This window comes from Trichosurus vulpecula, chromosome 2 (genome assembly GCF_011100635.1).
Source record: "Trichosurus vulpecula isolate mTriVul1 chromosome 2, mTriVul1.pri, whole genome shotgun sequence".
NCBI classification, from domain to species: Eukaryota; Metazoa; Chordata; class Mammalia; order Diprotodontia; family Phalangeridae; genus Trichosurus; species Trichosurus vulpecula.
Genome location: NC_050574.1, coordinates 319,673,070 through 319,699,602, shown reverse-complemented (window position 1 = coordinate 319,699,602; position 26,533 = coordinate 319,673,070). Strand labels below are relative to the sequence as shown.

Sequence of the window (26,533 nt, the reverse complement as noted above, 5' to 3'; positions counted from 1 at the left end):
TGTGAAACCACAAGAATCTTTGAAGAGTTTTTTGGAGCTTTTAAAAAAATATTTTGAAATAGGGCCTACATTTAATATGTGTCCATTTTGATGGTTTTTAGGCTGAACCTTGCTGCTATAATGAGGATTTGAATGCTAAATGATAAAATGCAGTGCTGAGAGCTCACAATTTGATGTATTCTTTGAAAATGCACATATTCTGTAACCTGATGGAATGTATGATATAAAAACATGACAGAACATGTTAAAGTCTTGTCACTCCAATCATAAAGAATTTTGGGAAGGAGAGAGGCCATGTAGAGGGGAAGATATGGAGGGTAGTAGTTGCCATGATTTCATCAACACCAGTCTCTATACCAAGGCTGTGTGGGAAGATCACTAGCTGGGCTGGCATCAAAGTGAGGCCTATGCCTTCTTCCTTGTCTTGGTTTGAAAGGAAAGCCACTTCTGGAGGGAAAGGGTTAAGGGAATAGCTTTGACAAAAAGACAACTCTAAAAGGGGGGTAGCACAAAAATATAGGGACAAAAACAACTGTTTGCTGACCAGGTCAGATATAGCACCACCATCACTGCTATACATATAACAGCAAAGATTCCGACGCTAGTTATGATAGGCTTAGTTTTCTAGTTCTCCATAGCACCTAAATGAATATATCACATCTAGGTGAGTTATTTTTAAAAAATAGGTGGAAGTGTCTTATGCACTCTATTGCAGACAAAAACCTAGAATTCCTTCCTAAATCAATGTGGATAATGATACCTCTCTATTTGGATTTATGACTTAATCTTATAATCAAGGAAGTTCTCTTAACGTAACTAAAATGATACAAAGACTGATCTATAAAAGATATATCTGGGAGTTTATTAAATACAGGATAGTGGTCAGTATATTGATGAATATCTTCTAAATTTAAAAAAAACACATCAGGATTTACACCTTAAGTCTGTGAATGCACATCGAAAAATACAATACAAAATATAATATAACAAATAATTATAATCTCTATATGTCACAACAAAATCAAGAGGCAATAAAAGGCATTAGATTTTGTTTTCTTGGAGCAAGTAGGAAGACCTGGGAGTAATGGGTAGAAGTTGCAGAGAGGTAGGTCTGGACTTACTGGATAAGGTGTCATGGGCTGCCTCTTCAGTTGGTGAGTTCCACTAGAATTCTTTAGGTGGAGGCTGGATGACACTTGTTGACAATATAGAGGGGCTTCTGGTTTAGGCTGGGCTAGATGTCTGAGGTCTATTCTAACAAAACAGAAGTGATGCATCACCTCTGTGTGAATCCATATTTCAAGGATCTATTCAAAACCTAAGGATTTGTACAACGTGAGGTCATCATAGCTTTAGGAAGTCCCTGTAGTCTAGAGTCCAGGAATATCCTCGCTTGGAACTTGGGCAGATCCTACAACACACCAATTTCTAAAGGAATAAATTCTGACAAAGCAATAATGATGATGAAAACAACAAAAAAACCTTGTCCAAACATCCTGGTAACAGACATCATAGAAGGTCTTATGGTACAATGAGAAGGGGCCTGACCTCGGCATCACAGAACTTGAGTTCAAATCTTGGGTCTGCTACCTAATATCTGTGTGGTGTTGAACTCTCTGTGCCTCAATATCCACATTTATAAAATGAAGGGGGAGGATGAGATAACTAATGTTCCTTTTAGCTGTATGATTGTACAATATGTTTATTAATATGAAATTCACTTATCTCATGGAATGAAATGTTGGCTGTCCTACTCTTACATCTTAAATCTACGATACTGTTTGATGGCAATGAGAATCTAAAATAAGATAGGGGTGTGTGTGTGTGTGTGTGAGTGAGAGAGAGAGAGAGAGAGAGAGAGAGAGAGAGAGAGAGAGGGAGGGAGGGAGGGAGAGAGTGAGAGAGAGAGAGAGAGAGAGAGAGAGAGAGAATAAGAAAGAAGGAATGGGAGAGAGTGAGAGTGGGGGAGGTGAGGAGAGATGGAGGGAGAGAGAGGGACAGACACATAGACTGACAGATTCTATAATTTTTCTACTTTTCTAGCAGGCAAGAATTAGTTTTATGTTTACAAAGTTCACCAACCACGCTAGAAAACGATGTAAAAAATATGTTTTCAAAAAGAGAAATAATTAGACATTGCTTTCTCTTCTTGAACACTGAATTAATTGCATGTTAACAACAAAGACGCTTCCTTCCAAATAAACATGCAGATTCATGGAATTCCTTTGATAATAATTTTAAATGCCTACTGGTGCCTGTGGTTCTTTCTGCAAAAAAGTGATTAGGGATTAGCTCCATATTAAAAGTACCATTTCAAGTTATATCGGTTGAAAGAGATACCTAAAATAAACAAATACTTTTTATACTCTCCCTCCTAATCTCCACCTCCTGGCTTCTTTTAAGTCCCAGCTAAAATACCACCTTCTGCAGGAAGCCTTTCCCCTTTAATTCCACTGCCGTCCCTCTGTCGATTATTTCCAATTTGTCCTATATGTAGTTTGTTTCTACAGTTGTTTGAATGTTGTTACCCTCATTAGGCTGTGACCTCCTGGAGAGCAGGGGCTACCTTTTGCCCTTCCTGAGCTTAAATGTTTATTAACTAAGGGATCAAAGTAGATACTTTGTATGTCGATAGTCCCACACATTTTAGAGGATCCCTTCCAGCTGTCTGTCCTAATTGCTCGATCATGTCAGGCATTCTGGATTGTGTCTGCATGGCTGATGAGAGGCAGTGTGGTATAGTGGATAATAGCCTAGTTTTAGAGTCAGAAGAACTGGGTTCAGGGCCCTCCTCTGACACATATTAGGTATGAGCTAATCATATAACTTAATGCCATTCTGGGCGACTCTATAAAACTATTTGCATTCATGAAGGGAATTTCAATAGATTCCCTCCTATACCGATGAATTCACAAGTTCAGAACAAAAATCTATATGTGAAAAAGGATGGAAATAAAAGTAGGATTGAAGGAGAGATCTATAGAAAAATATACACATATACACAGATCTGTCTTTTCTTTTTTTTGGTGGGGGAAAGGCGAGGCAATTTGGGTTAAGTGACTTGCCCAAGGTCACACAGTAAGGTCACTAGTAAGTGTGTCAAGTGTCTGAGGCTGCATTTGAACTCAGGTCCTCCTGACTCCAACGCCGGTGCTCTACTCACTGCGCCACCTAGCTGCCCCTCTGTCTGTCTTTCTATCTATCTATGTATCCATGTATGTATGTATGTATGTATCTGCCTAGAGTCACAAATACAAACATGTATTTTGTCTCTTGCTGCCAAAGTATACATTTCAAGATCTCCTACAGATCTGTGTGTGTGTGTATGTGTATGGCTATTAATTCTTTAGATGTGACCTTTGGAAAGGCTATGGTCACGCAAGAGAAAATGTCAATATCACCATCAATTAATGTGCTTGGGTACTCATCCTGTGATAGGAGTTATAAAGTACATACCTTACCTTCTAATTTTATTACATATTTTAAATTGGAATTGAAATGATGGGACCAAATATTCTATGAAGTACCTAACCTCTTGTTGGTATTCAACGTAATAACTGCCATGAACTATATAATTACAATGATAGGAATATGACCTGCTTAAGTATTATTCAGCTAGAAAAAATACTGAAAATGGTACAGTACTTTTTTTTAGTCAGTGCATTTTACTGGAGATGATGAAAATTACTAATCTAATACAATAGTTTTTTAACAATAATAGCCAAAACTCAAAGAATCTAAAATGTCAACTTTATTCAATCTGAACAGCACTGTCAACAACAAAAGATTTATTTTGCTGACCTGTTTGGTGAAGGTGATCTCTAGCCACTTCAAATAAACGCAGGTGCATATTTGTAATGGGGTTAAAGGAGCCACAGGCAAGAAGAATAACTGGTATCCTGCCCCTCATTTTGTTATGAGCAGCAAAATCTTGCTTAGAAGCACATCTCACCTAAAACAAAAAATGAGAGGCAATAAACATTGCCACAATATTTTTTCAAGTCAGTTTTTTGTAATAATGGAAAGAGTGGTTATTTATCAGGGCAAAAATCCAACATGATAGTGTGTTTCTATGGAATATACACTTAACATTCAGATACAATAAAATATGTGAATATTCAGCTATACCAATTAGCATTCAACCTAGGTCCAGAGAAGACCCTTTAAGTGTATGCTTTGACATCAACAAAGGAATCACAGAACCTAGAAGTCTGAAGGAACCCTGGAAGCAATGTTAATATAACCCCTCCTGATTTGCTAAATCTCTACACAGCATTCCTGAGAAATGGCCAACGAGACTCAGCGTCAGTGTTACCAACATAACGAAATTCAGTCATCACAACAGGCAGCCTATTTAAAAAAAAATTAAATGGATTTTAGTGATATCTTTTAAGATCAGGTTCATTTCTCATTGCACTCCTTCCCCTACCACTCCCAGAAAGCCATCCTTTATAATAAATAGAAATGAGGAAGAAAAAAAAAGTTCAGCAAAACTAACCAACGCATTGAAAAAAAATCTAACATGGCATGCAAAAATTCACTCCTCTGCAAGGATTTGGGGAGGTATAGTCTTGCATCTCTTATTTGAGGGAAAATCTTGGTCATTAGAATTTTGCAGCATTCAGTTTTGATCTTTTTGTTGTTACTGTTGTGTTTGTTTCCATTTACACTGCTTAGTCATTGTGCATATTGTTTACCTGGTTGTGTTTACTTCATTTGCATCACTACATGTAAGTCTTCCTATGTTTCTCTATTTATCATATCCATAATTTCTTATGTCATGGTAATATTCTATTTATTGGAGGCACAGCTCTAATGCTAGCACTCCCTTATTTCCTGTTCAATTCTGGATGAAATACGGCACTCGTAAATCACCGGACACTTAACAAAGGAGGAGGCTCTAACATAGAAAGGACGTGGAATGAGGATATAATTAGCTTCTCTTGATAGAGGCTCCCTCATCTCCATATGGAAATGTGTCTGGTCATCAGGTCATCAGGATATAGCTATTTGTGTGGTCTTAGGTGTCCACTGAGTCTGAGAGGCTGGGATTTTTAGATGACCAGGAAGTCGCATCAGAGAAGTTGGGGCCGATCAGGTCCTGGGGCCAGTTTTGTCTTTTTTTAGGCAATGCTTCTACATATTGTGTGTGGAAGGAAAGAAGCTGCATCAGGGAGACCACTGATCCTTTCACAACATTCAGGTACAGTAATTTATTTAACCATACTCCAACTGATGGGACTCCTACTTTGTGCCAGTTCTTTGCTATTATAAAATACCATGGAGATGTGGTGAGGAGGGGTGGGGTAACAGCATTTATCAAGCACTTACTATTATCAAGCACTTACTATGTGCCAAGAACTGTTATAAAAAACTTTACAAGTATTATCTCATTTGATCCTCATAACAACCTTGTAAGAGAGGTGCTATTATTACTATCATTATTCCAATTTTACAGTTCAGGAAACTGAGGCAGAGAAAACAGAAGAGGATCTAAAACAGAGCCTTGGGGATATATGATATGGATGTAGATCCAGCAAAGGATACTGAGAGATCAGACAGGAGACCCAAGAGCAAGCAATGTAACAAAATCCCAGCGCGAAGAGAGGATCCTGAAGGAAGTGGTAAACAGTGTCAAATGCTGCAGAGAGCTCAAGGATGGAGACTGAGAAAAGGCCAATGAGTTTGGCAATCAAGTGATCTGCCATGTGTAAAATAAAGTCAGGGGAAAGTGAGATGAGGCGAGGGGATTTTTTTTTTGGTAAAGTATGAGTATGAGGTAAAGTTCTCAACTGACTGTGGAAATAGGGGGTCCTCAAGACACGAGTCAATGACTATACTAATTTACTGTTTGATAAACCCAAAGACTCCAGCTTCTGGGATAAGAACTCACTATTTGACTAAAACTGTTGGGAAAACTGGAAAATAGTACAGCAGAAACTAAGCATAGTTCAACATCTTACACCCTATACCAAGATAAAGTCAAAATGGGTACATGATTTAGACATAAAAGGTGACACTATAAACAAATTAGGAGAGCAAGGAATAGTTTACCTGTCGAGAAGGGAACAATTTATGACCAAACAAGAGATAGGGAAAATTATGAAATGCAAAATGGATAATTTTGACATTACATTTAAAATATTTTGCACAAACAATACCAATGCAACCAAGATTAGAAGGACAGCAGAAAGCTGAGAAGCAATTTTTACAGCCAGTGACTCTGATAAAGGCCTCATTTGTAAAATATATAGAGAACTAAGTCAAATTTACAAGAATACAAATCCATTCCCCAATTGATGCATGGTCAAAGGATATGAACAGGCAGTTTTCAGATGAAGAAAAATTTCAGAAGAAATTAAAGCTAACTATAGTCATATGAAAAAATGCCCTAAATCACTACTATGTAAACCAAAACAACTCTGAGGTACCATATCACACCTATCAGATTGGCTAACATGAGAAAACAGAAAATGATTGTTGGAGAAAATGTGGGAAAATTAGAATATTAATGCATTGTTGGTGGAGTTGTGAACTGATCCAACCATTCTGGAGAACAGTTTGGAACTATGCCCAAAGGACTATAAAACTGTGCATACCCTTTGATCCAGCAATATCACTGCTAGGGCTGTATCCCAAAGAGATCATAAAAGTGGGAAAGGGACCCACATGTACAAAAATATTTATAGCAGCTTTTTTTGTGGTGGCAAAGAATTGGAAATTGAGGGGATGTCCATCAGTTGGGGAATGGCTAAATGAGTTGTGGTATCTGAATTGTTCCATAGGAAATGATGAGCAGGAGAATTTCAGAAAAACCGTGGAAAACTTACATGAACTGATGCTGAGTGAAGTGAGCAGAAGCAGGAGAACATTGTACAAAGTAACAGTAACATTGTGTGACCAATTTTGATAGACTTAGCTCTGCTCAACAATATAGTGATCTAAGACAATGTCAAAATACTCATGGGGAAAAATGTTATACATTTGGAGAAAAAACTATGGAGTCTGAATGCAGATTGAAGCATACTATTTCTCTTTTTTTCTTTCTCTTGGTTTTTCCCTTTTGTTCAGATTCTTCTTTCACAGCATGACTAATGTGGAAATATGTTTACTATGATGATACCTGTATAGCCTATATCAGATTGCATGCCACCTTGGGGAGGGGGAAGGGAATAGGGGAGAAAATTCAGAACTCAAAATCTTATAAAAGTGAATGTTGAAAACTAAAAATAAATAAATTTAATATTTAAAAAAAGAAAATGGAGGTGCTTAAAGAGAGAAGAAAAGGTTTGGAAAGCCTACTGTGGTGAGTAGAATAGGGAATAGATTAGGGATGATTAGAAAGACCTTCCTGCAGTGAGGGTCCAACTGAAGCTAGATAACTAATTTGTGGTAGACCTAGCCTACCATATGATTTCATGTTTCAAGTCATGGCTTCGTGACTTCTTCTAGCTTTAAAGTAGGAATAAAAGAACATGACAGACAATAGGAAAAAGGAGCAGAGGATTTGAGAGTAAAGGATGGAGTATGGTGAACAACCAAGTAGCCAACATTATGAAAGGAGGAGAATGTAGCCAGATTGGGGGTGATAGCCTGAGAAAGTATTAAGAGGTAGAAACTCGAGGTCATGAGGAAGATTAAATATAAGTTTAAGAGTGGTAAGGCATAGGGAGAGGTGGACTGATTAAATGATTGTGATCAGATAAAGGAATTTTGAAATTCTTGGACATGGAAGAACACTTCTGGGTGATGGCAAAATCAAATGTATGACTGTCCTAGTACATAGCTCAGGTAAAGGGGAGAGGTAGCTCTTGGGAGGTGAGTAGTTTGAGGAACTGAGAAATTGCTGAGGAAGCACCAATATGCATATTGAAATACTCAGTAGATAATCTCCACCAGAATCTGAACTGCATGATAATTTTGCTGAGTAATGGTGGTAGATGAAGAGTCTGGAAGTGACAATGTGGAGCAAGGTTTATTCTTACCTCTCTGCTGGGATTAATGGAGGTATGAGAGAAGAGATAGCCAGTCCTTTCCGGGATGGCCAAGGATGTAGCATTATCTAGGTCGGGATCTAGGCTCCAGTGAATGTCAAAAGATAGAAGGAGCAAGAAAAGGAGAAGGTCAAAATGAAGGAAGTTAATTTACTAATTACAGAGTGGGAGTTCAAGAGGGCACAGTATAAAAGGCAGGAAGATCTGGAGTGGGTCTTTGAGGGGTAGGATTGAAGTTGATATCTGTCACCCAACTAGTTATCTTGGCTTTATATCATCTGTAAACTTGACAAGAATGTTATCTATATCTTCATATAAGCCACTGATGAAAATGTCAAAAGGAACCAAGTCCTGTAACATACCACCAGTCCCCTCTTCAAACTGACATACTTTTGCTAATTAATGCTTTAGGTCTTATTATTCAACCAGTTTTGAACCTACTTATGCTACAATTCAGACTACATATTGAGATTTACAAAGGAATATTGAGAGAGGCTTTGTCAAGTGCCTACATGAAATTTAGATACACCATAGCATTCCTCTGATAAATCAAACTATTAATGGTGGCAAAAAAAAGAAATTAAGTTAGTCTGGAAAACTTTTTCTTAGTGAGCTTGTGCTTACATCTAGTGATTACTGTTTTGCTTTCTAAGTACTTACAGATCAACCATTTAATAATCACTCTAAATTTTTCTGAGGATCAATATCAAACTTGACAATTGGAGATGAGTAGAATCTACTTTCTTCCCTTTTTGGAAATGTATACATTGGTCAATTTCCAGTCTCTAGCAAGTAATTTGCCAGGATTCTGCAAAGATCACTTACCTGTGGCTTGGCCAACACATCTGCAAGTTCTTTAATAATCTTGGTATTAGAACTCTAGTTTTCTGAATGTTGGTCCCTTTCACACCCCAAGTTAGAGGAGGTTCCTATGCCTATGGAGCACAGTCAAATAGACAGTCAACAATCTAACAGAACAACTTGTTTCTACAGCAATCTGGCTTCTAACTGACTTCTCTGTAACTTTGATCCTAGTTTCCATTTTCCTAGTTAGTTTATCTTGCTATTGCTGTCCTATTCCTATTGCACCTTACTCTTTGGTTCCCTGCCTAGTGTCCTGTTTCACTCCATCCGATCTCTTGATATCTTTGGTTCTTACTAGCTGCTGACAGGGACTCAAATGCAGTCCTGACCTCAGTGGCTGGTAGCCTTTACTTGCTTCCCTCCCTTGTAATGCTTTGATAAGACAAGGTTCTGACACTGAGAATGTAATCTGTCCAAGCTGACAGATCTAAGCTAATTTCAAGTAGCTAGGTACTCTTTTATCATCTTTTCACCAATCATAGGTTTCAATTTTTCTCACAGCCTTGTCTTTTTCTATAAACAGGGATGGAATAGTTCTACTTTTTGTCATCTGTCAATATCGCGCAATATAACCTACACATCTTCTTGTATAAAGCAGTTAGGTCTAGGACAGAGGTTAAGTGAGGCTAGAGTCCTTGGGGGTTCCCATAAGAACTGACTGCCACAGGAAACTGCCTCTTTGTCAAACCTGATCACTACTGCTGGCTCCTAGACATCTGAGGGCCACCAGAGCAAGTCTCTTCAGCTAGTTTGATCTTCTGTGATTATCTCATGTGATATGGTAAAAAATTTTCCTAGGTAGGAGTGAACAAAAATTAGTATAAGTCTGTTAGGTGCATTAGATACAATAGACATTTTATTGGAGGTAATGGAGTTATCGGAGTTTATCAAGCAGGGCAGTAACATGGTCAGGCATGCATTGTAAGGAAACTTCTTTGGCAGCTTTACAAAGCACAGATTGAAACGAGTGGAGACTTGAAGCACGAAGAAAAGGCAAGAGATGATAAGGGCCTGAACTAGGGGGATGGCCCAACCACCAAACACAGGGAAGTTTACTATAGGATATTAGAGAGTCCCTCATTATTTCTATATCTTCCTGAAACTTCAGTGAAGAACTACCAGACACCCAAATGCCGGCAGTATGTTAAATTCAAGAGAGTAAAGGTGGCAGTCTTCCCTCTGGATTTTAACAAACATGAGAGATTAAAGAGAAAAAAGAATACTCAATAGGTAGGTCAAGCTGTCTTTTCCTTTTGCCACCTTATTGTTCTATTTCCAGCTCCAAAGAGCTCTGAACTTGCAAGGCAGGGGAAAAAAGTTGATGAAGCCTTTGCATTCTCATCTTTCTTGTTATGTCTGTCCCAGACCTTGTCATGATTTGTACTTCCCAAGAATTATGTAAAAGGTTCCTAAGCAGTAGCCGCCCAACCCTCACTCTGACTATCTATCTGTATGTCTGTCTATCATCTATCTATCTATCTATCTATCTATCAATCGTGTGTGTGTGTGTGTGTGTGTGTGTGTGTGTGTGTGTGTAAAAACAAGAACTCCACAGGGTTTACCAGCAGGAGAGTTCACCTATCTCTATGAAGGCAGTATTTAACTCCATCAAAAGTAAAATGCAAGTGAAGCTTAGAGAGATGCAGGATTCTTGGTTCAGTAAGAAAGCAGATGAAATTCATGTTTATGCTGATGATAACAACCCAAAGCACTTTTATGATATCCTGAAGGTTATTTATGGGCCAAAGTCCTATGGTGCATCTCAACTACTCAGAGCTGATGGAGGCACAGTGATTAGTGATAAGGACATGATCCTGGAGAAAAGGGCTGAACACTTCTACGGTGTTCTCAACACACCATCATCAACCAATGCTGAAGCCACTGACCTTTTACTTTGGGTAAAGCTAATCCTTCTCTAGTCAAACTTCCAACTAAAAAAGAGGTTTTTCATGTCTTTAGCTCCTCTTGTGTGGCAAGCACCTGGTGCTAATTCTATTCCAGCTGAGATTTACAAGGCAGGACGTCCAGTGCTCATACAAAAGCTGATTGAAATTTTCCAGGTTACATGGCAAGAAGAGGTTATCCTCCAGAAATTCAAGGACGCCTCCATTGTCCATCTCCATAAAGGAAAAGGAAATAGGTTGTCCTGTGACAATCAGGGGGGTGGGAAGGGGCAGGTCTCTCTCTTAGTCATTGCTGGCAAGATTCTTGTCAGAGTCCTCCTTAATAGGCTGATCCTTCACCTGGAAGATGGTCTTCTACCTGACAGCCAGTGTGGCTTCAGAAAGGGCCAAGGAAGGGCTGATATGGTGTTTGCTGCCTGACAACTCCAGGAGAAATGCCAGGAGCAGAACAGAGGTCTGTACACAATGTTCATCCATCTGACCAAGACCTTTGATACCGTCAGTCATGAGGGCTTATGGAAGATCATGGCAAAATTTGGTTGCCTGGAGAAGTTTATCAGTACTGTATTTCAGTTTCATGATGGCATACCTGCATAGGTTCTGGATAATGGACGATGCTCTTGCACTTTCCCAATCATCCCAGCGATGTATGTTTGCTCCCACGCTTTTTTAGCATGATGTTTTCAGTGATGTTGTTGGATGCCTTTGACAAGGACAAAAACAGCATCAAGGTCAGCTACTGCTGATGATAAATTATTTAACTTGAAAAGGCTACAGGTTGAGACTAAGGTGGAGGGAGAGTGGGTGTGTGACTTTTAGTTCATAGATGACTATGCACTCAATGCAGCCTCTGAGGCTGAGATGCAACCTAGTATGGATCGATTCTCTGCCACTTGTGCTAATTTTGGCCTGACAATCAATACCAAGGAAACAGAGGTCCCCTACCAGTCAGCACCATATGATCCATAAATGGAACCACTGGTTATAGTAAATGGAGACATTTTGAATGCTGTGGATTAATTCACTTACTTTGGCAGTATACTTTCCAGGGATGTACACATAGATGATGAGGTTGATACACACATTGTCAGAGGTAGTTCAGTGTTTGGGAGGTTCCAAAGGAAAGTGTGGAGAGAAGAGGTATTAGACTGCCTACCAAACTGAAGGTCTATAGAGCCATTGTGCTGACCTCATTCTGTATGCCTGTGAAACTGGGCCAGTAAACTGAATGGCTTCCATTTGAATTGTCTTAGGAAGATTCTAGCAAGATAAGGTACTGGACACTGAGGTGGTCCTTTCTCAAGCTAAACTGCCAAGCATTTAAACTCTACTGCAGAGAGAGCAACTCTGATGGGGTGTTCACATTGTTTGAATGCCAAACATACATTTACCTAAAAGACTATTTTATGGAGAACTCACACAAGGCAAGTGCTCACATGGAGGTGAGAAGTAGCAATACAAGGAATCTCTCAGGAAATCTCTGAAGAACTCTGGAAACAATTGTGAGACACTGTCACAGGACCACCCAGCATGGCATGCCTGTATCAAAGAAGGAGTTGTACTCTGAGTAAAGCAAAACTGTAGCAGCTCAAAAGAAATGTGAAATGTGAAAGAGACATTTCCACTCCAAATTTTCATATAGACTATTTGTGCCCAACCTATGGTAGAGCCTTCTGAGCGTTGGTCTGATCAGCCATAGTTGGAGACACTGTACCTTGACTCCGACATAGTGAAGTTCATTTTGGTCCTCTCTGAGCATGACCATCATATCTGTATCAAATGAAACTTCTTTTGTCCAGGGTGATTGGTCTGTTGGATGTGTTCAGTTACTTTTCAGCCATGTTCAACTCTTTGTGACCATACTTGGGGTTTTCCTGGCAAAGACATTGGAGTAGTTTGCCATTTCCTCCTTCAGCTCATTTTACAGATGAGGTAACTGAGGCAGAAAGGGTTTAGTGCCTTTCCCAGGGTCATACAGCTCGTAAGTGTCTGAGGCCAGACTCGAATTCAGGAAGATGAGTTTTCCTGCCTCAAGGCCCAGCACTCTATCCACTGCATCATCTAGCTCCCCCATCTGTTGGATGGGGCTGAACTAAATCATCAGAACCAGGGAAAGCTCTTTAGTTTGTCCTCTAATTTGATGCTTAGACATGGGAAACAGGCCCAAGGAATTTGTAACTTAGTTTCCCCAGCTGTATAATAAAGATTAAGAGATCTATTCTCTTAGCATTCCTCTTTCTCAGTGCTTAGCACTACATTTGAGTCAACAGAAGTATTACATGCAGAGCAAGAATAATGCCAGTAAAAAGGTAGCTGGGATCTTCTTCCCAAGGTTGTTGTAAAGTTTAATGAGCTCTTATTTGCAAAATGTTCTGAGCTATTCATAAGAATAGCATCATTATGACTATATCAGAATAAGATAACTATTATTCACAACTATGAACAAACCTTTCAAAATTTTATTTCATTTTAGCAAAATATAATTTTTAGGCCCATTAAAACATCTAACTATAGCATCTTAGGAAACCTGGAGTTTCTATCTATTTTTCCAAAGCTACCAGAAACTGTAAATTATAGCAACATTTGAATAGGAACCGAGTGTGAAGATGATGGACAAAAATGACACTTAATAGGTATCTTTCTTTTATGTTCCTTTCTCATGTACGCTAAATTGCTCTTTTTTAAAACAAGTAGATATGTCCCCCACACAGTGTATCTCAGGCCTGTTGTGACCAGACTACTCTGCATGCAAACATTCTTAGACTAACTGGATGAGAAGCAATTATACAAGTTGTACTTAAAAATGTTGGCATCCCTTTTATAGGTCCCTAGGAAATGCAATTTTATGGTAGAAACACAGTCAAAATTCTTACCTTGGCTATGTTATATGCTTAAAACAACATAAAGCAATTTATTGACAAGTATGGCATCTATGTCTTCATATAAGCTACTGATAAAAATGTTGATAGAAACTAAGCATTAAAAAACAGATAGTCTGGGTATGTATGGACAGGACTATTTTATGGATTAATCAAAAGTTAATTATCAACAAGAACTTAATAAGTGCTTACCGAGGACAGATCCTAACCTTGGGTAATAAAGAATTTACTAAGTTAAAGTGGATATGTGAACATCTGCCCTCTCGGAATCTAATTCAAATCAAGATAAATAAATCATACATCTAAATATCACCACAAACCATGTTCCTTGATGATTAGGTATTACGGTCCATTTGAAATCAGATAACATGAGTTTGGTTTACAGCTGTCCCACTTTGTAGACATGTGACCTTCAGCAAGTCACTTAATTTCTACGGGCTTCAATTTTCTCATATGTGAAGTGTGGATAATAACATTTGTGCTATTTGCCTTAGAGGCTTATGGTGATCAAGTCAGATTACATATCTGAAGTATTTTGAAACCACGTAGCACTATTATTTATTCTCTACAAAAAAAATACTGCAATGCCTCATTATGATACAGAGGTGTACCTGGATTTCTGAAGGTGAAACCAGAAGAATGCAAATCCTTGCAAAGTTTGCCACCTGGCAATAGACTGTGACTACTGTCCAAGGAGTAGTCTAGCTAAGTATAGAAAAGTTCAATCAGGCTGACCATTCTTTAGTTCTGAAGTGATGGACAAGGGGACTGAGAGTATTAATATTCACAGAGTATTTTGTAACGTCAATAGACATTTTAATTTAACTCTTAGTACTCTGAACATGAGATTCTTGCCCAACAATCAACACATTGATGCTGTAAGAATTGGTTTACATCAGTATTAATGTTCTACCTATAAAATGAAGTCAGAGACAAAAAAATAAGCTAATAGCCAAATGGAGGAATGATTCATGAGTTCTCTTTGGAAATGTGAATAAAAGAAGTTGGCTGTATCATACATTTAAACACAAGAAGAAACATTAGTTCATGGGGCATTTGGTCATTGTGCCTTGTAATGTTTACGATGTACATGAGCAAAAAGCAGTTACCATGAAGATAACTATACCAACATCCATTGCAGAGGTAGAAAAATTCTAGTAGTGACTTCAATGAAAAGGTGGGCATGGAGGGGATGGTCAAAAATATGTTGGCTGCAGCAATCATATAATACCACAATCTCCAAAGAATCAAAATTAAGAGTTCTCCAAAAGGCAATGGAAAGACACATGATAGTTATTAATAGGCCACAGAATATTATAAATTTCATGAAAAGCGTGGAAAGTATCAGAGATATATGAACAGAAAAGGAGACAGGCCAGTTATGCCGCAGGAAGAGAAAGCCTACATACTGATATCCATTTAATGTTTAGAGATCAAAAGAAAATCCTGAGCTATATTGGGTTGAAGCCTCTGTTGAGGATTTATGGGAGGACACGGATAATAATCTCACTGGATGAGAAAGTAGGGGTGGACTGTAATTTGCATCATTAGAGGAAACAATCACATAAATAAGAAAGCAAATCCATTGAAATATTAAAATATTGTTAGTATTCTTCCACTGAAGTCATTCCTATTACAATGTCCACCATGGTATGGAGGTAGCTTAAGGGTCCTGCAGGCTGTGCCAATAAGGTACAAAATCTGGCAGATCTTACACCAAGCTAGAAAACTGTTATGTACAGCCCCTGTGACAGACTATTATGTCTATCATTTGAGGACCAGTCTGTGTTTGGAAAGACTCCTCACCAGGCTGGCTGCAAGGTGACACATTTTTCAACCACAACGAGCTCTCAGAGATCATCTAGTAGGTCATGGAGGAGCTGCAATCTACACCAGCAGGAGTACCCTCTCCAACGGTCACCTATCATTTAAGTATTGATGTTCATGTAGCAGTAACAGTGACATTTTCTCCTCAGGATGGGTGCATTGTTCTCCTTTACAAGTCCTTTCCCTCCATTATCAATGGCCCTAGGTATTCCGAATAACTTTTTCCAGTTGGTTTTGCAGGAATAAGTGTGGCCCCTATGGCTACAGGAGTGGTACTGAGGGAAATGGGAGCTCTCCTGAGCAGGAACTAACGAGGGCAAGAGGTACTGCCTGGATGCTGGAGAAGAGATAACATTAAATTATAAAAGTCACCATGCCTGAAATTAATATTGTGGATAGAGAATTACTTAAAAGAAGTAGTGTTGTAGATGGGAGGCAAGTTTCTCTTAGGCCAGAGGTCAGAGAAAGCTGTAGTGCCACAGACAAATTTAGATCAGGATCTCACTTCTGACAGTGCATCAGAACTGACCAAGTTAAGGAAACTTCACAGCAGTGGTGTCAAACCTAAATAGGAATGGGAGCCACTAAACTGTAGATAAAGACTCCTATAGGCACATATTGACTTAGAAAACCATATAGTAACATTATCTGTGTTTTATTATATTTGTATTTATTTTGTCAAAATTTCCCAATTACATTTTAATCTGGTTCAGGATTCACTCAGAAGTGTTGTGGGCTAGGTGCTGCCAGTTGAGTGAATGTTTGATACCTACCATTCAGTATTTCCTTATAATTATGGAACAGGCTTTGCTGGGGAGGCTTCACCTGGTGAGATTTCTCACTTCTAGGTGAGAAATGTAAAAACAGATGATGTATTCCACCTGCTAAGGGATGTGGAGGATTGGTCGTGAGCTATAGGCAGAGTGAAACTGCACAGAACTATGGAAGACCTGGGATAGGAAGAAGTAATGGGGAAGGACAGCCACTCTTATCTACTGAAAGCTGTAGGGAATGGCATGCCAAGAGCTTCACTGTTCATGGTAGCCAGAGGCTGACTGTCCATGTGGATGATGGTGCCACCTGCTGGGCACTGTGGAAGGAATGGTGATGGACAAAAATGAGTCAGAGCTATGGACAGCAAGACAGCACATGACTGCAAAGTACTCGTACACAAAAATAGTGCGTCTAGATGTGCTATACTTAAAATTCTAGATTACTCATAAAATCAGCTACCTCTGCCTCTACAGATAATAATTGTTCAGTCATGCCTGAGTGGTTTGCCTGTTCCAAAGCATGAGGACATGCCTCTTAGCTTTGATTTTTCCAACCCAACTCTAATGTACTTTTCCATCCCCCGAAGACTGCCCCATCATCCTGGTTCTGTTAGTGTTCCTGTTTCATATCTATAAACCTCTAGACTAGTCCAGGCCATTCTTCTCATAAATGCTTTGGGGCTCAAATAAAACTGTATCAAGTCTCAGTGGAACCTACCATCAGAAAATACAAAACAAAACAAAACTCCAAGGTCACATCCTACTTATGGTGAACTCAGAGTGTCATCTTCACATCTAAAAGACACTGTGCTATTATTTCAAAAATAATAAACCTGTTTCTAGATTATATACTGGTTTCAGATGCACCAGGGACATCAAAATCAAACTAAGTGTCAGATACATAACTGCATTCTCATTGACCTTCTCCACGGTATCAAATAGGAGGTCAAGACAGTAAAGTGTTATTATCCAAGATATCATGCAATAAGCTAGATAAGAGATAAGGAGGTCAATTTACCTTTCCCTATGGTGAGCTACTATGGACATGCTGAGGGAACTAAAGAAACTGAAAACATCACTGTTTATTATAGACACAAAGTTGACTGCTTTAGGCAGAATGGAAATGGATTCTATAAACATCTTTCATAATATAAACCTCTTGACCAGACTCTTATTCTTGACAACAACAAAAAACACCAAGTTTGTATTTGTTGGGTTGACAACAAAATGTTTCAGTACCAAGGGAAATCATTTTCATCAGTACAAGATTTGTAAACTTCTCTAGGGCAATCAACCTTCACATGAACTCAAAAGTACTTTCTTCCTTTAAACTTAGTTAAATTCAGCTGCTGTTGCTATGGACACATTGCCACTAAAAACAATTGTGCATTCTATATACTTTCTTACAACTAGATTCCTCAATCTGTCATACCTTAGAGGAAACAAACATGCCAATTAAGTAATCATGCTAATTACTAGAAGCTCATAGGAATACCTTCAACGATCACTTTACTTCTAAGAACTTGACAAATATGTTAACTATTTGACAAAAAAGAATAGATACTTTGCAACCACATGATGAGTTTTGACTTATTCAAATAAAAGAGAAGGGAGGCAAGCATGAATTAACCAGTGGGCTACCTGTGAGTCAGGTGATGCCAGCAAATACATTGTGTTCCACTGAAATGGAGGTGTGCAATATAAAATAAACTTGTTACTTTAGAATTTCCCTCAATTAAATAAAAAAATCTATTTAGGGGATCAGTTACGTGTTTTCATCTTGCCTTCTAGCGGAGAGAGGTTTCTTAAGTTTACAAAAGAAAAAAGATATGAGGATTCTCTTGCAATGTAAAAGATTAAAAACAGATAAAATTGATACTGGGGGAAAAAAGGAGGAAAGAAGTAGTAGGCTTGCAATTGTGTTCAAACTAGCGCTTCGACAAGCAACCTATAATCCAGTATATTCACTGTCTAGAGCCAGAATAACAGTAAGGAAGGAAAGGTAGCTACCTAGTATGGATTGTACTCTCCATGGTGTCATACTCATGGTGTCATGGTGGGTACTGGTGATGTTTGCTGAATTAAACTTTTTAAAAATAATTTATAAAGATGGAAATTTTGTTTTAAATTTAAAAATTCCTGCATAACAGCTGGATGGGAGGAAGTCTGCCACCACCGGGGGAGAAGCCTCTATCCTTTCGGACCCCATCCCATGGTACTAGATTGCCCATAACACAGTGGGACTGCCAGAGGTGGGAAGGTATCACTGGAGTGCCCTCTTGCCCCCCATCCTCACTGGGCACCAAGAGTTCATCTAGATGCTTCATGGCTCACACGGATTGGATGAAATGAGACCCATTAATTCTATTCCAGATGACCTGAACATCTGTCTTGCCACTGTCTTCCCAAGGTCCTTCAGGACAAATGTGTCCTGCCTCTACACCTTGGAAGTTATATGCAGTATCCCAAACCTACCACTTTTGCAAAGGATAGAGCGATACATTTTCTCAACTATCTTCTTTGGATTCAAGGTGGGTCATTACAATTTGACAGCATTCAGTTTTGATTGTTGTTCTTTTTCTTTCCTTTTATATTGTTGTAGTTCACACACACACACACACACGCACGCACGCACACACACACACTTACTGTTGTTCCTGGTTTTACTGATTATACTTTGCATCAGTTGCTATGTCTTCCCATGTTTCTTTATATTAATCACATTAGTGATTTCTTACAGAACAAAAGTATTCCAGTATATTCTGCACCGCAATTTGTTTAGACACTCATCGATTAATGAAACATCTTGGTTTCCAGTTCTTTGCAACAATAAAAAATGCTACTATAAATATTTTGCTAAATATGGAGACTTTCTTTTGACTACGTTCCTAGCTGTAGAATTTCTGGGTAAAAAGGGTACAGATATTTTAATCACTTTCTTTCATTAATTCCAGAATGGACATTGTGTTCTACAATAATGTCACAGTGTGTCTGTCATTCCTACAACATTGCCTATTTTCCATCTTTGGTGGCTTTTGCCAATTTGCTGGGTGAAAACTTGGGGTTGTTTTGATTTGCATTTCTATTATTAATAATTTGGGGTACTCTTTCATGTGGTTGTTAATAATCTGAAATTTTTCTTTTGAGGACTGTTCATATCCTTTGTCCACTCAAGTATATTGGCTAGTGGCTTTTGGTTTTATATATTTCTATTTACTATTCTATGTATCTGACATCAGATTCTTATTTAAGATGTCTAATATAAAGATTTTCCCTAGTTACTACTTTCATTTTTATTCTAGTTGCATTAATTTTGTTTAAGAAAATATTTTTCCATTTCATGTAATCAGCATTATCCATTTTATGTTTTGTAAATGTGACTACCCCTTGTTTAAGAATTTATTCCCTACTCAAAGCTTTGAAGGGTATATGATGTCTTTTTCTTTTAATTTTTAAAATGAGATGATCTTTAATATACACCTTGTATAATTTTGAATTTATTGTGTACTATAATATGTTGGTCTATGACTAGCATCTGCCAGACTATTTTCCTGTTTTCACAGTGTTCTTACTGAAGAGGAATTTCTTTGCTAAGTAATTAATATTTTAGGCTTCACTGAACACTGGCTTATTGAGCTCCATTATTTCTGATTCTTTTGTATTTGTATCCCCAACGACATAGCACCTGGCACATAATAGGCACTTAATAAATGTCTGTTGACTGAACTTTTCTATTCTTTAATCAGTGCTAAATGTTTTGATAATCATAGTTTTATAATACTGTTTGAGGCACGGTAATGCTATATCCCCTTCACTTCTACCTTTGGTGTTCCAAATGAATTTTGTTATTATTTTGTCTAGCTCTACAAAGTATACTCTTGTTAGTTTGATTGGTATAGCTCTAAATATGTAAATTAATTTTGGTAGCATTGTATTTTTAAATCATATTGGCAAGGCCCAGATAGAACTATTGTAACGATTTAAATTGTTCTTTTTTTCTTTAAGGAGTGCTTTGTAATTGCATTCACATGAGTATTGAGTGTGCTTTGGTAAACCACACCCAAATATTTTAAACATTTAATAGTTATTTGATTAGGTAGCATTTTCCTTTCTAGTATTGCTCTCTAGATTTTGTTACTGAGACAGAAATGCTGTTGATTTTTGTGGGTTTACTCTGTAGCCTGAAACTTTCCTGAAGCTATTGTCTCAATTAATTTCTTTGCTGATTATATGTATTGGGAATATTCTGGTGTATTTTAGTATATTTTAGTGTAGTGATTTCCTGTTGCATATAAGGCTAGAGTTTGATTTTAGATGGATTAACTTTTGTCATTAAGAAAAATTCTTTCTACTGTGTTATCTTGTATGGTCTTTATTAGTCTTTGAGTATTATACTTTGACAAAGGTTTTTCTGTATCAGCTAAAATAACTGTGATTTTTGGCGTTTTAGATTTTAATATAATTAATTGTATTAATTGTTTTTCTATTACTGTATATTTTTCTTGCATTCCTCGTAGAAATCTAACTTGTTCATGGTGAATGGTTTTGTGGATCAATTGCTATGGTTTTTTTGCTCTGATCAAATTTAAAACTTTAAAATGGATATTTATTAATCATATAGGTATATAATCTTTTTCTTTGCTTTGTCCTTCCCTGGTTTAGGCATTAGGGCTATATTTGTCTCATAAAAGCAATTTGGGAGAGTGTATTTTTCCTGCTCTTTTTGAGGATAATTTGTATAGTTTATGTATTAATTGCTCTGCAGAGTTTAGTAGAATTTTCCAAAATACATCTGGACCAGGACTTTTTTCTTTGCTAGTTCTTTAAAACTAGTTTAATTTCCTTTTCTGAGATTGGAAGATGTCTATTTGGTTTTCTGTCAATTTGGTTATTTTATATATTTGTAGATGATCCCCTATTTTTTGTTCCCAGCTTTGTTGGCATATACCTGTGGTATGACAGGTTCTGATAATTGTGTTTATTTCTTCTGGGATTATGATTACACTTTGTTCACTTTTTCTTTTGTTAATTTTATTTTCTACCTTTTTAAAAAAATCAAACTGGCTAAAGGTTTATCAAGGTTTTTTGGTCACTTGTAAAAATAGATGCACAAAATAAAGATAATGAAAAATGAAGTAGAGGTCTTGGACATGATAATGGCTCTGATCAGAGATACTTGATACAAAAATTTCTCCCAATTAGTCATTTCTTTTCTTAACCTTGACACATAGATTCTACTCCTACAAGTTTTTCTGTTTCAGATGAGGGGTGATAGGTGTTGGATATTGCATGTACTCTCAAGACCTGATCAATGTGTTTGTTTTGATGATTTTAAATCTTTGCTAAAAGGAATGACTCACAGGGTGAAGAAGGGATATATCTGAAAAAGATGTAATCTAAAAACCAAGATATATTAATAGAAATAAGATAAAGTTTATAACTCTCCCAAAGTTTTGTTTGTCTTTTCAAAGAACCAGTTTCTAGTTTTGTCAATCAGTTCTACTGAATTTTTGGTGTCCAATTTCTTCTCAGTTGTGAATTGATTCAATCATTATGTAGAGCAATTTGGAATTATGCCCAAATATTTGTAGCAGCTCTGTTTTGGTGGCAAAAAAATAGAAATTGAGGGGATGACCATCAGTTGGGGAATGGCTGAACAATTTGTGGTACACGATTGTTATAGGAATACTATTGTGCTATAAAAAATGATAAGCTCTTAGGAAAACCTAGAAAGACTTACATGAACTGATGCAAAGTGAATGAGTAGAACCAGAACAACATACACAGTAACAGCAATATTGTAAGATGAACTGTGAATGACTTAGTTCTTCTCAGCAATATAACGATCCCAGACAATTCTGAAGGATTTATGATGAAAAATGGTATCCATCACCAGCGAAGGAATTGATGGAGTGTGAATACAGATAGAAGTACACATTTTAAACTTTATTTTTCTTAGGTTTTAATTTTGGTCTATGTTTTCTTTTACAACATGACTAACATGGAAATAGTTTTGCATAACTACACATGCATAACATATCAAATTGCTTGCCTTCTGAGTGAGGGGTCTGGGGAGAGAGTGAGAGAATTTGGAACTCAATTTTTAAAATAATGTTGAAAATTGTTTTTACATGTAACTGGGGAAAAATAAAATACTAAAAAACACCTATTTTCTCTCTAATTTTCAATATAACCTCTATTCCTATTTTGGAGGTGTCTAGTTGTTGACTTCTTAATCTTTTAAAGTGCATACTTGGTTCATTAATCCTCTTTTTACTAATTTATTAATATAGGGATATATTTTTCATATGCATCCCATAAATTTTCATATGTATGTTGTCTCATTATTAGCATTGTCTTTTATGGCTGTTAATTTCTTCTATAATTTGTTCCTTGACCTACTTGTTATTTAACATTAAATTATTAAGTCTCTGTTTAAATCTGTATCTTTTGCTTGTGAGCCCTGAAATAATTACCATTTTAATTGCATTATTACTTATAAAAGATGTGTTAATATTTCTGTTTTTGCATTAATTTGCAATTTCTATAGGCATTAATATGTCATCTTTTTTTCTGTTAGAGTACCAATGTAATACTTAGAAATATGTACATAGAAATATGTATATTCTTTAGCCTCCCATTCAGAAGATGCCATAAATATTTTAGTTCTAAGTACTGTAAGTTTGTTCAATTCTTTATTTCCCTTTTAATTTAGTTGATTTCCTTTTATGACTTAGTTACTATGGCCTTTGAGCAAAGAGACATAGAGAGAGAGAGAGAGAGAGAGAGAGAGAAAGAGAGAGAGAGAGAGAGAGAGAGAGAGAGAGGGAGGAAGGAAGGAAGGAAGGAAGGAAGGAAGAAATCTAGCCAGTAAACCCCAAGATAACTGGGCAGCTTCTGGCCATCAAAATTTACCTTCCTTTGGAGAGGTGAAAGAGAGGGAGAGGGAGAGGATGATGAGTTACCCAACTGGCTGGATCCTCATTCAGGCAGCTCGGACTGCTCATAGGTTGTGTTTGTCCTTCCTTTTTGAAGAGGACCATGACATCAGAGAAAGGCTAAACCTTAAAGCAATTTCACTCTGGAGCTCACAGATTGGACCATAATAGGTCCCTGACCAAGCTCCACTTAATGGCTATATTTTGGGCCCTCTTGGCTCAGAGTGAATGTTAACAGTAATTGTTTCTCTTTTGACCAGCAACTCTGAGGATCTTCCCCTCCCAGCTTGATTTTTTTTTTAAATTAAAGGGGCCATCCTTTGACTCATTCCTTAAATAGGCCTATTTGCTGAATGGGCATTACCTCACTCAAAGTGAGAACCTGAAAATGCCTAAGCCTAAAAGGGCCAGGGTATCCAATTGTATCCTGGGCCATCTCCAGTTGTCCTAATGTATTTCTGGCCACTGGACCCAGATGGCTCTGGAGGAGAAAGTGACACTGGTGACCTTGCATAGCCTTCCGTCACCCAAATCAAAGTCACCTTCAAGTCATGTCATCATTTCCCTGATGTCACAGTCCTCTTCAAAAATGAAGGACAAAGACAATAACAAGGTACTGTGGCATATATAAATTAAACATTGATATTAGTTCATGGTCTATGATTCCTTTAAGCATGCCATGATTTCTTTTATCATTTCTATTGATATTGTGAATTTTCAGTTTTGCTTTATCTCATGATATAATTGCCTTTTAACATACACTTGATGCATAGTAAATTTTGTTCCAGCCTCTCATTTTGATTCTATGTATGTATTTGCCTTTTAGATGTAATTCCTGTAAGCAATAATGTGGCTTTTTTGTTTTTCTCATCCATTTTGCCTCTCTTTCATTTTATTGGATCATTTCATCCATTCACATTTAACTTTATGAGTTAGGTTTGCATCTTTCTCCAGTTATGTTTCTGGTATTGCTTTTTCAAAAAATATTTTCCCTTCATTTAAGTCAGTACTTTGTCTCTTTGCTTAGTTCTGCTTAAACTACTTTAATGTAATTTAATACCCATAGGCTGTCTTTTCCTACTTACCCCTTCCTCCCATTTGTCAAACCCTTAGTAATGGAGTTGTACTTATATAATTATTGATTTTCTTTTCTTTCTCTTATGTATTTAGTGTTATATTTTTTTCCTCTTCCTTTTCTCCTCTATTTTTCCCCTTTTCAATTAAATGGTTAGTCTAACATCCATTCTTCTCTATTTCTCCCAACTTATTTTGTTTTTTAGTTTATTTCTGTGCTTCCCCCACCTCCGAGAATAATTTCATTGCTTTGTAGTCTTCATTTTTTTCCTTGTCTATTCTGAACTTTTAGTCTCTCAGTCATGATCTATACCTTTATTTGTTCCCACTTCAATCTCTTTATGTAATTCATGAGAAAAAGTAATGTGGAAAGAAGTTGTGTCCCAAGAGAGAAAATATTTTTTGTACCAAAGCATGCAGTCCAATTCTACTCATTGCTTCCCCATGATCAATCTTTCCCACTGACTGTGCTACCTCATCTCTGAATACATGTTCCCATTATCCTTTTAGGGGCCAGTTTCTCCCTGCCCAGGTGCTAATATATCCCTTTCTTCTGAGGAAGAATGTTGTCCATGGAGGAGTCACACTCTCTCAGAGAAGAATGGTCTCCTGGTCAGCAACTGGGATTAGATTAAACCCATCATAAATACCCCTCTCCTATTTCTAGCGTATAGCTCTTCTCCCCTCCAGTCTCCCAGTTTTAATCCCTCCCTCCTGCCTCTTCTCCTATTATCTGGAAGCCCTTCTTTTGCTGAAAGGCTGTAGGAGTTATCATCTTTGCCGTTTACTCTTGGCCTAGATCAAGGGTGGGGAACCTGTGGCCTAAAAGTCACATGTGGACCTCTAGTTCCTCAAGTGTGGCCCTTTGACTGAATCCAAACTTCACAGAACAAATCTCCTTAATAAAAGGATTTGTTCTGTAAAACTTGGGGCTGCACCCAAGGGCCTAGAAGGCCACACGTTGCTTCAAAGCTGCAGGTTCCTCACCCCTGGTCTAGATAGAGGACATTATACATGCACTTCTATGCTTTCTTTTCCTTCTCCTCATTCATGCATCCTTCTATTCTTTCTTAAATGAATTACTTATAAAATATCCCTTAAGAACTTTACCAAAGACTGTTTAAACCCAGTCATCCCCAAATTACTACTGATACTTGTAAAAAAAGGGCAAACCATCAGAACATTTAAAAGGTAACATGGACATTTTCCCATGTAGAATAAATCTTCACCTAGCCATAATCTAGCCTCTTCAAAGTTATGATATAATTCTGGTTCTGGAAAGAACAAGAGGAGGGTTTATGAAGTTGTTTGTGGCAGGAAATCAATCCTATTCAATGGTGAAGTAGGCCCCTAAACACGCAGCAATAAAGCCAAGAAAAGCCAAAGAGCTGACAATTAAACCTACCATGCTATGCTTCGATAGTCTGCCATGAGAGTGGAAAGGAACACTCTGAAACTGGCTGATTGTGGGGAAGCTAATTAGCATGGGAGAAGGCACAGGAAACAGAACAGACAAGAAAGAACAGTGGACAGAGGAAGAGAAGAGATCAGAAGAGATTAGCAGCAGCAATGTAATCAAGTAGGGGTCAAGCAGCCACCAGCAGCTTCTTCTTAAGCTGAAGAAAAGGTTCAATAATAGACAAGAACCCTGCAGATTTGGGAATGGGGGTGAGGGAGGGATGATACAAGGAGCCATTTAAAACTGAGAAGCTACCAGTGGGGATCACCGTGTCATGGTAAAACCACATCAGTCGAGAGCTGGCTCTCCTGGCTCTACAGGGTTAAGGCAAAGTCATTTCTATTTCAGTAGCCCCTGAGACAACATGGCATAATGAGAGTCAGAATACTTGAGTTCTACTCCTAAATCCAGCAGTGTGGTATGATGGGCAAAGGGGTAGACTTGAAATCAGGAAGACTAGAATTCAAATTCCACTTTAGATACCAACTAGCTGAGGGACTCTGGTTAAGTCACTTAACTTATCCCTTCCCTCATCTTTATAATGGGAATAATACTAACACCTATATAATAACCCTGCTGAGAGGATAAAAGGAAATAAGATGCAAAGCACTTTACCAAAACCAAAGTACTAAATAAACGTCAGTTTTTATTGCTGTTGCACTGTAAGCTTTTTAATGGGGTTCAAATAAAATGGTCTTGAGGTAAATCACTATCCTGTAATTATTCCATAATTCCTACAAAGTACTACATAGGTGGATTGAATAGTTGCTCTCTGCAATTCAATAAAAGTATCAGGATGTAAACTCATCACCTGTAGGTCC

The 26,533-nt window shown here is 37.6% G+C and overlaps 1 protein-coding gene across 2 annotated transcripts in view; it reads right to left on the bottom strand.

Annotated features, from left to right (window-relative positions):
- Positions 1–26,533, bottom strand: part of NMNAT3 (nicotinamide nucleotide adenylyltransferase 3) — a 144,359-nt gene that overhangs the window by 48,430 nt on the left and 69,396 nt on the right. Inside the window, exons 2-3 of one of the 2 annotated variants that reach the window (XM_036747892.1) lie at positions 11,352–11,465; positions 3,802–3,952 (exon numbers count right to left, since the gene is read on the bottom strand). In XM_036747892.1, coding sequence (XP_036603787.1) covers positions 3,802–3,952; positions 11,352–11,357 — 157 coding nt within the window. In that variant the 5' untranslated portion in view covers positions 11,358–11,465. The remainder of the gene's footprint in view (positions 1–3,801; positions 3,953–11,351; positions 11,466–26,533) is intronic. The other variant, XM_036747893.1, reaches the window with a different exon arrangement.